At 33.2% G+C, this 12,328-nt stretch overlaps 2 protein-coding genes across 4 annotated transcripts; one reads left to right on the plus strand and one right to left on the minus strand.

The window, feature by feature from the left end:
* Window positions 1–251: 251 nt before the first annotated feature.
* Window positions 252–4,871, plus strand: LOC131616104 (uncharacterized). 3 transcript variants are annotated; one of them, XM_058887347.1, is made up of 9 exons: window positions 252–730; window positions 1,712–1,821; window positions 2,285–2,353; window positions 2,538–2,653; window positions 2,745–2,799; window positions 2,915–3,035; window positions 3,330–3,377; window positions 3,538–3,632; window positions 4,323–4,871. In XM_058887347.1, the coding sequence occupies exons 1-9, from the start codon at window positions 655–657 to the stop codon at window positions 4,422–4,424; spliced, it is 792 nt and encodes a 263-aa protein (XP_058743330.1). In that variant the 5' UTR covers window positions 252–654; the 3' UTR covers window positions 4,425–4,871. The 3 variants fall into 3 exon arrangements, with proteins under 3 accessions (XP_058743330.1, XP_058743332.1, XP_058743331.1); XM_058887349.1 differs by having other exon boundaries at window positions 4,327–4,871; XM_058887348.1 differs by lacking the exon at window positions 252–730 and adding an exon at window positions 855–994.
* Window positions 4,872–10,722: 5,851 nt separating this feature from the next.
* Window positions 10,723–12,077, minus strand: LOC131617976 (nucleoside diphosphate kinase 1). Its single transcript, XM_058889246.1, has 4 exons — window positions 11,910–12,077; window positions 11,499–11,547; window positions 11,086–11,317; window positions 10,723–10,980 (listed from the first exon to the last, which is right to left on the minus strand). Exons 1-4 carry the CDS (start codon window positions 11,961–11,963, stop codon window positions 10,866–10,868), a joined length of 450 nt encoding a protein of 149 aa, XP_058745229.1. The 5' UTR covers window positions 11,964–12,077; the 3' UTR covers window positions 10,723–10,865.
* Window positions 12,078–12,328: the final 251 nt, after the last annotated feature.

Here is a 12,328-nt window from a genome sequence, read left to right on the forward strand (position 1 = left end):
AATTTTCTAATTGAAAATTAGAATTCATTTAAAAAACATAATTCTATTAAAGCATATATAAATATGTAAAAATCATTTTTACAAATTTAAAATCAACTTTAATTTTTTTTCAAAATTGAAACCAAACTACATCCAAATAGTATCTAATATTGCTATGCACCGGAAATAGTAAAATTATGATATTAAAATAATATCTAAATCTTATACCAAAAATAGTCATATTTAAATCAAATTTATAGCGAGAATATAAATTTAAACAAAACGTTAACGCCATAATAACGAAGGTGAAGCAAAGCATAAGAGCAGAGAGTAACAGTTTTCTCTTCATCTCCAAACTCTAACCGTAACCGTTTTCCATTCCAAAACTCTTCTTATATTATTCTATTCCATTCCTCTCAGATCTCAATTAAACAAACCCTAACTCTTCTCTTCTCCTCTCCCATTCCATTCCTCAATCTCTCACCGGATTCCGTCACCGCCGATTCACTCTCCGTTTGTTTCCGGCATCTTCGGATTCCGACGGCGAGATTTTACAGTTTCCAGCATCTTCAGATTTCGACGGTGAGATTTTACGGTTAAAAAATGGAATATAGCTTGGTGATGGTGATGATGATGATGCTATAGTAGTAGATATTGTTGAAGAAGAAGAAGAAAATGGATAATAGAGGCGCTTCATTCGTTGCTGTTAGAAGAACTACACCGCATGGAGAAACCTGCAATTCAAATTCTGGTCAATTTTTTTTTATATTTTTTTTATATTTTATCTCACTCCAATTTTCTCGTTTTTTTGTTTTTTGTTTTTTGTTTTTTGTTTTCTTTTTTAGCAACTTTTTTTCTCTCTCTATAGTTGGTTGTACTTGTCTAGTTGTCGTACATCTATAATAGATTGATCATAAACCGTATATATATATATATATATTATTATTTTTTATTTTATTTTTCGCTTTATTTTAGCTTCGTGATCTGATGATGGGTGATATTCTAAGTTGCATTGGTAGGTGAATTTTTTTTATATATTTTTCAATTCTATTATTAATTTATTTTACTTTTTTATCCCTGTAGATAGATCTGGTGTTCACGAAATTCATCTATAATTTGTTATCAAATGTTTTCCATTTCTTTATGTTGAAGCTTCTTTCTGAAATTCTGCTACTGAGAAACTTTATTATAGCATCAAATTCTAAATTAAGCTATGCAATACATTATACATAGGTTTTCTATGATGGAGCTAAGTTGAATTGGCTTTTTTTTTTGTTTTAGAGGTTTATAGGTTAAGCTTGCTGTGATTATGAATGCATAAATTGTTTGGGAATTTAACAAAGTGATTGATAGTTTCTTTCTTTGATTGAAATTGAATTCAAGGAGATGTTGTATTGGGCTGCTTTTACACAATGGAGTCATTGTTTGTTGATCAGTTGTTGTTTTGATCCTTTTTGAGGGTTTAATTGAAATAAAATGTAAATTATGTAAACTGTTAGAAAAATAAGCCATTTATAGAAACTTGCGTTCTTGTTTGTTATGAAAATGTGGTTCAAATAAGCTGAATGCTTCTGTTTTTGCATGGGAAATGAAGGATAAAGGAACTGTGTGTTAAGGATGAAATAAGTACTTACTGCAACAAATCTTGCTTGGTTGTCAATTTAGGATGAAATTTGTAGTAGCATAAAAGTTCTTAGAGGAGTCATTGATGGGCAATTTTGTTTTTTTACAGCTGAGGCTGTGGCAGGATCAGCAGCATGGCTTGGTAGAAGTCTGTCTTGTGTATGTGTACAGAGAAGAGATAGTGATGCGTCTAGCTTTTTTGATTTAACTCTAGCCCAGGTACTAGTTCTATAATTACTGAAGCTTGTTTTAATTTATGTAGAGTATTTCTGTTAACTTTTATGCCCTGTACATTTCCCAGCAAAAACCAAAAGAAAACAAATTTTTTTAGAGAATGTCATATATGGAGTGAGAATGCTTCAACTTTTTAAAAAAGAACACATCTTCTAAATTGGTTACATGAACATTTTTGCAATCTTGTTCTTACCAAATAATGAAAGTAACTTTCTGTTGTATTATGGGTATGTGCTCCTTTTCCTGTTTGTCCTCCAAATCGCAAATATTGTTTGGGGGATGCAAGAAAATATTGTTATTGGATAGAATTTTGATTACCAATTGCTATTCAGCTTTATGTTTATGGTGTCAATATACATGTGAAATCTGGGAGCACTCTCTACTTATATATTTCTGTTTCTAATTTAGCCACAAAAAATTAACATAACGTTCTAATTCCAATCCTTAGGAGGAATGCTTGCAGAAGCTACAGAGACGAATAGATGTTCCATATGATAGTTCTATAATTGAGCACCAGGTATCAATTCTATCACTACTATTTTTCAGTCTTTGTAAGCAATGTGGCAACATTTATGAATTATGATGTACATTAAAGATTTTAACCTATGTACACATAGTTTTTTATTCTTCCCATGGTTTATTACTCTATATGTGCAATATTTGATGTCTTGAGATTTTAATTTACATATATTACATTATAGGAGGCCCTTAAGGCTTTATGGAATGTTGCATTTCCTGAAGAAGAACTCCGTGGCTTGATATCTGAGCAGTGGAAGGAAATGGGCTGGCAAGGGAAGGATCCATCAACAGATTTTAGGTAGATATTGTCCTTATATTTTTCACTGCCAGATCTTGTGTTATTGTTAATAAGTTGTTGCTAATGATTTTTATTTGTATGTGTTTGTCAGGGGGGGTGGTTTTATTTCTCTGGAGAATTTTCTGTTCTTTGCTAGGAATTTCCCGGTATGATTTAAATTTTTGGTTTGCTCATACTAATTTGAAACTGTAACAAATAAATCACATAGGTTGTTACCACCCATGTTCTGTGTCATAAAACTTATACTTTCTATTTTTGTAGAAATCGTTCCAGGATCTTTTATGGAAGCGGGAAGGAGATCGGTCCGTGTGGGAATATCCGTTTGCTGTTGCTGGTGTTAACATCACATTCATGCTGGTGCAGATGCTTGATCTTGAAGCAGGTCTGTAACTTTTCATGTTATTATAATTTCTTGTTTCTGATCATTTAATTTTTCTGACGGCCAGATAGGTTAATTCATGAAACTGTTTTAAATTTAAGGTGACCTTTCAATGTTATATATGCTGACATTTTGCTATTGAATCAGCACAGAAAGGGTCATCGTCAATTACCTCTTGGGTCATTCATGATGACATATTGTTTGTTAAAAATTGAATCAGTCTCAGGAATAGTTATTTATTAATAATTGTTAGAATTGCATAATATATTCTAACAATAATATCCTTTGCATTTTCAGTGAAGCCACGCACACTGGTGGGAGCAACTTTCCTAAAGTTTCTTGAAGGTAGCCCTGAACTCCATCCCCGAGTTTTTTATAGATCAAGGGAAGAAAGGAATTTGATCGTATCGAAAACTTGTGTCTACAATATTATAGCATTTACTTGCACGTTTCAGTGTTAGCTTGCAACTTTCAGTAACTAAATCTATTCATGTTTGTCTGGCAGAAAATGAATCAGCTTTTGATCTTCTCTACTGCATAGCTTTCAAGCTGATGGATCACCAATGGCTTTCTATGCGAGCCTCATACATGGATTTTAATGTAAGTATCCCTTAACCTCAGCTTGTAGAAATAGGAAAAACATTACGGCCCAACCAAATTTAACCAAGGGTATTAAGGTGAAAAATATATTTGTGGTTCATATAAAATTCTGATAGTCAATTAAACTTCGGTCCTTTAACGAAAAATTTGCAATCTATTTCCTAATTTCCTCTATGCAAGTTGTAAATTGGTCCTTAACTCCTTATACTTATATAGGACATATTTGATTTCCGAAAGTCCTCTCCATTTTTAATAGTAAGTACAAAATGGAGTGTCATGACAGATTACAAATATTAGACATTCTTTCTCTGAATTGTTTGTTTTAAAATATATAAGTAAATATTTTCCTATACAAGGGTAACGATGTTTGTGAGAATTATATTCAATTTTGTCCATATACATCGTTTAGTTTCTTGCCAATCTCTGTTAAATGGCAATAGATGCAATGATAAGGATAACATTGAAAATAATTGTATGTATAATTTTCATAAATAGTAAATTAAATAAGTGTTTCAAAAATAGTAAACAGAAATACAGTTTAATAGAGAAACAATATTTATCTCTGTTAAAATTGAGATATTATCTTGGAGGTGATGATGATCTTGTTTCCTAGCTGCTGACCTTTACTTCTTAGCTATAGATTACTAGCAACTTTCGTTGCTAATATAACAATTATTAATGTTCTGGCAGACAGTGATGAAATCTACACGGCGTGAGCTCGAGAAAGAGCTTCTTCAAGAAGAAGTATTGCGTCTTGAAGACTTACCCTCATACAAACTACTTTCACGATAGATATCAGTTCAAGAAACCTGTCAATCTCCTAGAGTTATAGCATTGATGGCCTTTTGCTGCTTCTATAATCTTCATGCCTGGCATTCAGCATGCAGTAACATTTCAGCAAGACAAAGTTAACTTTTAACCCTAATGTGAGCTTAAAAAGCCTTAAAGGACTTGGTGTGTTTGGTTTCAGAGTCAAAACTTTTTAACACAAATGTGAGCTTAAAATAACATTTTCCAATGAGTAATTTGTGCTCCTGAAACGCGAAATGGTTGTGTCAGCAGGGGTTGAGATGCAGTAAATAAGCTTTTAATCTAGTTGGAGTATGATGTTGTTGGCTAACATGATGCCATGAGTCTAAAATGTAAAATTGCTTGGTGTTAGATTTTTAATGAATTGTGGTTTGTAACTTCTGCAAGTTTTTCTCTTGTGGTTCATTATATGGTAAATGCAGCTTGCAGCATTGTATCTCAACCAGGTTCGAAGTTACTGAATCTTCCTTACTTGTTTCTGAAGGAGTACATATTTGTTTCTCTATCAAACTGTTTTGCACAGTTTTGGTAGCATATTTGTTTTCTTCATATCTATCAAAGATGAGATTGTTGCACACCATGAATTATTCATTCCCAAACACACCATAGCATTACAATGATTATTCAATTCCATATTCTTTTATGCCAAAATGAATGACTTAGTTTAACAGACTAAAAAATTCATTTTAAGGTAAGTTATTGTTACAGGTAGGCTATTTATTTTGGGAGGGAAGTACATAGACTTTTGTGAAAATATAGAGTGTATGTGGTGCACAATAGGGTAGCAAGGATGACTCGTTGTACAATCATCCTCTAGGTGAGAATGGTAATCAGAGTCACTCTCATCAATAATTTTTCTATAGCCTTGGACTAGGTTGAAAGCATCATCATCAGTGTCACTCTCATCAATAATTTTTCTATAACCTTGCCCTAGGTGGAAAGCATCATTAGAGTCTCTCAAAATGTTTCCTTGCAATGCTTTCCCATTTGGGAGAGATATCACCGTCCAAGTTAGTTTTGATCCAATTATCTTCGAGAGGTATCCAACATATGGGGCTTGGGGAAACGTGTGTCTAAGAGTTGAGGCTAACAGATGAAAGCTACTACCAACAATAATCACTGATTCCACCAACTGATGGATCCACCTTAACGTGGCATGGTGCGAAACAGGTGTAGCATAAACAATAAATTCAATACGTGTAAGTCCCTTTAGCATAAGTCTAGTGTGGCTTTTGCTATTGAAACTTGTTTACTTTGTGTGATTTGCAATTCGAATTTTCCTAATTGCGGGTTGCTTTTACCATACTAGTTCATTTACCGATTTCTTTTGAAATTATGCTTATCCAATAGCAAGGGTGAAATGTTGTTCACTTTCTCTCTTATGATTTTTCTAGAACCTAAAAGAGCATACAATAAAGCACTTGCTTTTAAAGGGGAAGGACAACGCATGAAAATCCTTATTATATATTATGATTTAAAGTTTGGGATACATATGAAAACTACCCACATGTGCCTACCATCTTAAGAGATGGCTTAAGATGTCCAGGACAAAAAAGGAAGAATTATTGAAAAATGGAGACAATGACTAAGAAGAATATAATGATAAAGAAATGAATTTAAAAATAGAAAATGAACTAACAAAGATGAAAAAGTCCTCAACAAATCTAAGAAGTCAATGTTGGATAACTTATGTTCCAAGCTAGTTGTAAATTAAGGAAATTAAAAGAGAATTAAAAGCAATTGAGAGGAGTATTATTGTACTTGAATTGAGAAATTAAGGGCAATATTGAACTTATGATGAGCAAGTGAGGGTAAGGTAGGCATTATGGAAAAATATTAAGGTTAAGATGGAGATAGTGAAAAGAAGCAAGAGTCTAAGAAGAAAGAGAGAGAGTTAGGACTTGAGAGAGGAAAAGTTAAGGATCAATCAAGAATTTTCTGCAATCACGAGGTAAGGGTGGAAATTTGGTTCAATAATAGGGGTATGATGAACGGGTAGAGTAGGATTTCAGTTTTCTTTCGAATTATGATGATAATACTGTTTTTGATATGCAATAATATGGATTATGTTCATGTGTATTGATATGTTGTGGTATTCATAGATCAATTGAATTATGATGAAACTGGTGTGAATTAGATGTTTTAGGGCATGAGTTTGATGAATGAATCGTGAAGAAATTGTTGAAAATATGTGTTACTTGATATAATGGTCATGTTCTTCTTAATAAAATTGTATGGAGATGATTTTGTATGTTGAAAATTGCTACTGGTTTAATATTGAAAAGCATGAAATTGTATGAATTAATCGTAATATGAAAAATGGAATTTTTAGGGAATTACATTGTGACAATCGATTTCACAAAGGCATCAATCAATTGTCAAGCTTCTAAAACGTGTTTTTTGGGTCTATGAGAGATGACAATTGGTTGTCATCCTGTGACAATCGATTGTCGTTGTAACATTTTTGAAAAATTAATTATTTTTGGAACTATGACATGTTTTAACGTTTTACCTCATAACTTTGTAACCGTGTATCCAAACGGTGTGTCGTTTGAAGTGTTACGAAGCTAACACTCAGAGTTATAACATAACGATGATAGGTGAAATGTTTAAATATTAATCATAGGCCTACTATGATGAAGTTATTGGTTTATATGTTCGGTTCATGAATCAATGCGTTGTTGTAATAATGTTGTGTGATAATGATGTTGATATGTTGATGTTGCCATGATAATGTTGTTAAGGTGATGGTGATGTTGTTGTGATGTTGATATATTATGAACATGATTATTAAGTTGTGAGCATTATGTGTTGTTGATAAAATATGTTGGTGGATGTATATGTGCATATTATTGATGTTTGTGGATAATTATGTGAAAACGCATAATCGTTGTTGTTTTTGTTTCAAAGGGGGAATGTAAACATGAATTATTGTCGTTGTTGAGCTATTGAATCAATTATATGCCATGCATCCTTTGTGTCGTTGTTGCAAGAGGCAAGTTGCAAGTCTAGAAGGGTGGACTCGTAACTTGTCCCGAACCTAGAAGAGTGGGTTCGCAGATCTAGAATGGTAGATTTGGGGTCTAGAAGGATCGACCCAATTTGTATGAAGAACCAAATATTGAGTTGGTACCACATGGATATGCATAGAGTTTCATCAATGAGTTGCATTACATAATGAGTCATATGTACATTTGTTAAGATACAAATGTTGGGTGTATGAATGTAGTTGATATATTGTGATGAAGATTGTGTTGAATATGACTATGTGTGATGATGATGTTGTTGTATATGATGTTGATGATGAATTGGGTGTGAGAACGTGATATGTTGTTGTGCATGATTGTGTAGATGTTGTACTCTGTTTTACATCCTATAATGTTATTATTAAAATGAATTCTCATCCCTTTTGTTTGAATGTTGTCTTTACATGGGCATCACGCAGATACTTAAGAGCAGAGACGTTGCTTTAAGTGGAAGTTTGCTCCTGGAGCTATTTCTTTTAGTTTATTCATTTTAGCTTTGATTATGCTCTGATATGTAACACTAGGGAGCGAATTATTTTTTATGTTGATTTGCAACACTTTGGTGTGATAGCACTTCGAGAAGACTCACGAATTAGTGCTTTTGATTTTGTTATGAAAACTATTATGAGATTTTAAATTGGTATGGTTTAATTATGATTTTGATGCGAAGATATCAGATGAGTTGGATGTCGTGTATACATTCCAAGTACATATCATATGTGTTGGATGTCGTGTAAGCATCCTAAGTATAAACATACGCATTAAAATATTTGTTATATGTTTGTTTAAATTAAGTGTTATATGGCCAGCAATGTGTTTAAAGATGTGTAACAACCTAAGTAAAAATGAGTGTGAAGAATCTTTGATTTAATTATATTTGTGTTGGGAAAATAGAATGTTACATATTGCATAGTTAATGATCATCAACAAGAAAGGAAAAAAATACATCAACCAATGGCTAAAAAAGCCACTGCTCCTTTTTCAACATACTGAAAAGGTCGGGGGAATCTTGAATGATATCTTTACATTGGTCATAACTGCCACTATCAGTCACTTTAATGTGTCTTGGATACTTATTAGTGGTGGCAACTCTTATGACATAATGTACTTGGAGTTGTTCAAGAAGATAGGCCTGAAGAAGGAAAACTTGTGGCAGTACAAGGGATCCAATTTGTAGGCTTTCAACGACTGAACAACCCATCCTTTGAGATACTTCAAATTGATGATTATCGTGGGGGAGGGGAAAGATGTTAAAATAGTCAACTCGCAGTTCTTGGTGATCCTTACAAAAGTCTCTACAATTTCATCCTCGGTAGACCCTTTGTGGCGTCCCTAGACACTGCAGCATCCCCAATCCACCTCAACCTGAAGTTCCACACTTTTCACCGGGAACAAATCACAGTGAACGTTGACCTTGCTGGAGCCAAAGGAATCTACCAAATATTGCACCAAGATTAGAAGTATGAAGAATGCAAAATTATGAAGATCAATGTAGCCTCTCTCACCAGCTAGCTAAAGGACATGAATATTTACCCCCTTACAGATAGAATTGATTGCGTCAGTCGAAAAAGCAAAAATGGATTGTAGATGGTAGGGCGAATAAGCGGTGGCAAACCCATATGGTTATGTTGATGTTTTATTATGTCTATGATATTATGTAAAACTGAATCACATCATCACGATGTATTTCAATATTTTATTTAAAGAAATAAGAATATCCTTCTGAAGTATCTTTTTTAGGGTGACTGTGAAGGGTAAGATGAGTCAGGGATATGAACGAGAAAATCGAAGCCCCACAAAAAAGATTCACGGGTGTTGTCATAAACGCCATAGAAGTATGACTAAAGTAATCAAAACCCTGCAATTCTAAGCACATACACAGAAAGTGGAAAAATCACTAAAATGGCAATAATCGGCCCATTCCCTCTTAGTATCTAGCCACTCTAGAAGTCGTGGTGGATCTGCCACATATCAACCTTGGACCAGATTTACACATGAATAGAGGAAGGGGTACCGACCCTTAACTAGGCAGAGCTCCAGAGACGTCCAATAAACTTTGAGCGAAAATCTTATAAATTAATTCAAAGTCAAGAATAATAAAATTGAGATCTGACGCGCACACCTATATATTTACACCCTTGCTAGGAATTAAACCCTGGACCTCCAACTATTTTAGCCCCTAACTCAGTCGTTCAATGTTAGTTGAGCTACCCCTCCCACCCCTGACGTGCACACCTTACTCAAGTAACAACGATATTCAAATTTCAAATTCATATTTACACATTCTCCAATGCAAGATTTTACATTTACATAAATGATTCAAGCAGATGCTTCAAGAAAAGGAGGACATGGATAATCTTTGAGCTAGACAACTTTTCTATTCTTTGACTATTTGGTCTGGCCATACTTGCTTCCACGAAATGCGCCAAGGAGAGTAAAAATAATTTACTTTTCTATCTTTGACTATTTGGTTTGGCCGTACTTGCTTCCACAAAATGTGCCAAGGAAAGTAAAAATAAATAATTTACTTGCATTAAAAAATATTTTGTAATAATAATATTTTGTGCAATCATACTTAATTTATCCAAGAGTATAGTTTCACATTGGTGTACTATTACATGATGATGTTTTAGAAGAATGAGTATAAAAACATTATTATGAAGATTATTAGTAAATAATTCCAATCATTGATTGATACCGAACTTGAAATTCTAATCACAAAATTTGTAAGCAATGTTTCATATCAAATGGGAGAATTGTGATTCAATGAAAAAATTGTTCTTGATTATTGTAAGTAATTGTCTGTTTAAATCAAATTGTAAGCAATCGTCTGTTTCAATTCGCATAAATGGAAGAAACTACATCAATGTTGAATGAGAACATGATGTATATCGCTTACAAGAAGTATACTCATTCGTCTCTAACGATGCTCTTTTAACATTTTTAGTTTTAGAATTATATTTTTTGACAACAGAAAACAGTGGTGGTAGTTTAGAATGCACTTTGAAATGCATTTCTGAATTTTAGGGACCCTATTGGTTTTCTTTAATGTTGTAGTCTTTAGCGTTGGAGCATTAATAAGGTGCAATAAGTGATCCCCTAATATTTGTTGAAGTTCAATACATACAAGCACAACTCATAAGACGGTGTAATAGAATAATATCGGTATAAGCACAACTCATAAGACGGTGTAATAGAATAATATCGGTATACTTGAAGTGCAAACACAAACACATCAATGACTCAAACACAAGGAAAAGCAAAACTAGATTCGGATTTGATTAATCAAACTGTGAAAATGTCAAACATAGAAAATGTTTCAACCGAAACAACATACCAAACATAAATAAAACATCTGCAACGGATCAAAAAGACAGATTCGCAATAGATTTTATCTTTACTCATAGATCCAGGAGTGAAGGCTGCTTTGCCAGTTAGCAGCACCCTCAGGAAACCACAAAGCAATTTCCTTGTTAGCACTTTCAACAGCATCGCTTCCATGAATAACATTCCTGCATCAAAAGTAACAGCAATTAATCAAACCAATGAATGACAACTAAATTTGTTCAATGAATCCTGGATCAAATCCACAAATCCACAGGAACATGTATATATACCTGCCAATCTCAACGGCAAAATCACCACGGATAGTTCCAGGCTCAGATTGAGCAGGGTTAGTGGCACCGATTATCTTTCTTCCGGTTGTCACAACATTCTTTCCCTCCCAGATCATGGCAACAACAGGACCAGAGATAATGTAATCCACCAATCCGCTAAAGAAAGGCTTTGCAGACAAATCTGCATAGTGCTTCTCAGCAAATGCACGCTCCACATTCACGAATTTCAAACCTAAAATCAAGTCACAAAACAATTACAAAACGAAAAAGCTAATAAAACCTATATCAATAAAAAAAATCCAAATTCTAAAACCATAACATCATGAAATACTAACAGTGATTCACAAACAAATAGAACAATTGAAACATTGATCATGATACAAATAAACAAGATTTAGTTTGATAAGGGTTACCTTTCAAGTAGAAACCCTTCTTCTCAAACCTGCTGATAATCTCACCAACCTGAAACACCCATAACAAATCCGTCAAAAATTACTAAACTTTCAACATGCAAAGTGATTAATCTAGAATTTCAAAACCACCCCGCAAATAAATTCGAAATAATCCAATCAGAATGATACATTCTGACTAAAAAGTCATCAAATCAAGTTCAGACATTCAAACATAACTTCAACAAAAAACCCTAATTCAAATTGAAATTAAAAAAAAAAAAAACTAATTTTTATCGGAAATTTCCACAAATAATTACCAGCTAAAGATAATTAATTATAAAATCAAGCTTAAATCGTCAATTTTTACATAATCAGAGATAAGATTTAACGAATATTAACAACAACAAAAAGGTGTGAAAGAAGGGAACATACAAGGCCTCTTTGAACGCCATCGGGCTTGATCATGATGAAAGTTTGCTCGGCCATTTTGGTTTCTGTTTGGTGTTGAGTTCTGTGTAAGAGAGAGTGAGGTATGAGGATGACCGAGTGTTAGAGAAAGGGGGCTTATATATGGCTGCAGATGAACCCTAAACCTAATTTCACAAACGAATATTCGGCCTATAAAGTTAAAGAGTCATTTTCCTAATAAAAAATTGTTATTTTCGATTAAATCTTTTGAGTTGTCAAGGTGACCTAATTACAAATTTAATCAAGATTAAATATTTTAAATTTCTTACAAAATTGTAAATTTAATTTTTTTAAAAGTTTATTTAATATTTTAGATGTTTTTCAATTTAATTCAACTATTTAAAGGGCCCGTTTATGGTGGCTATAAGCCAATAAATATAACA

Source organism: Vicia villosa, linkage group LG7, assembly GCF_029867415.1.
Source record: "Vicia villosa cultivar HV-30 ecotype Madison, WI linkage group LG7, Vvil1.0, whole genome shotgun sequence".
NCBI classification, from domain to species: Eukaryota; Viridiplantae; Streptophyta; class Magnoliopsida; order Fabales; family Fabaceae; genus Vicia; species Vicia villosa.

Bases quoted from the DNA above. Each gene is read 5' to 3' on its own strand.
- LOC131617976 (XM_058889246.1), bottom strand. From the start codon at position 11,963: ATGGCCGAGCAAACTTTCATCATGATCAAGCCCGATGGCGTTCAAAGA. The intron at 11,548-11,909 runs GTATGTTCCCTT...TGGGTGTTTCAG, and splicing joins ATGGCGTTCAAAGAGGCCTT to GTTGGTGAGATTATCAGCAG. The intron at 11,318-11,498 runs GTAACCCTTATC...ACTTGATTTTAG, and splicing joins GAAGGGTTTCTACTTGAAAG to GTTTGAAATTCGTGAATGTG.
- LOC131616104 (XM_058887347.1), top strand. From the start codon at position 655: ATGGATAATAGAGGCGCTTCATTCGTTGCTGTTAGAAGAACTACACCG. The intron at 2,354-2,537 runs GTATCAATTCTA...ATTACATTATAG, and splicing joins GTTCTATAATTGAGCACCAG to GAGGCCCTTAAGGCTTTATG. The intron at 3,036-3,329 runs GTCTGTAACTTT...TTGCATTTTCAG, and splicing joins GATGCTTGATCTTGAAGCAG to TGAAGCCACGCACACTGGTG.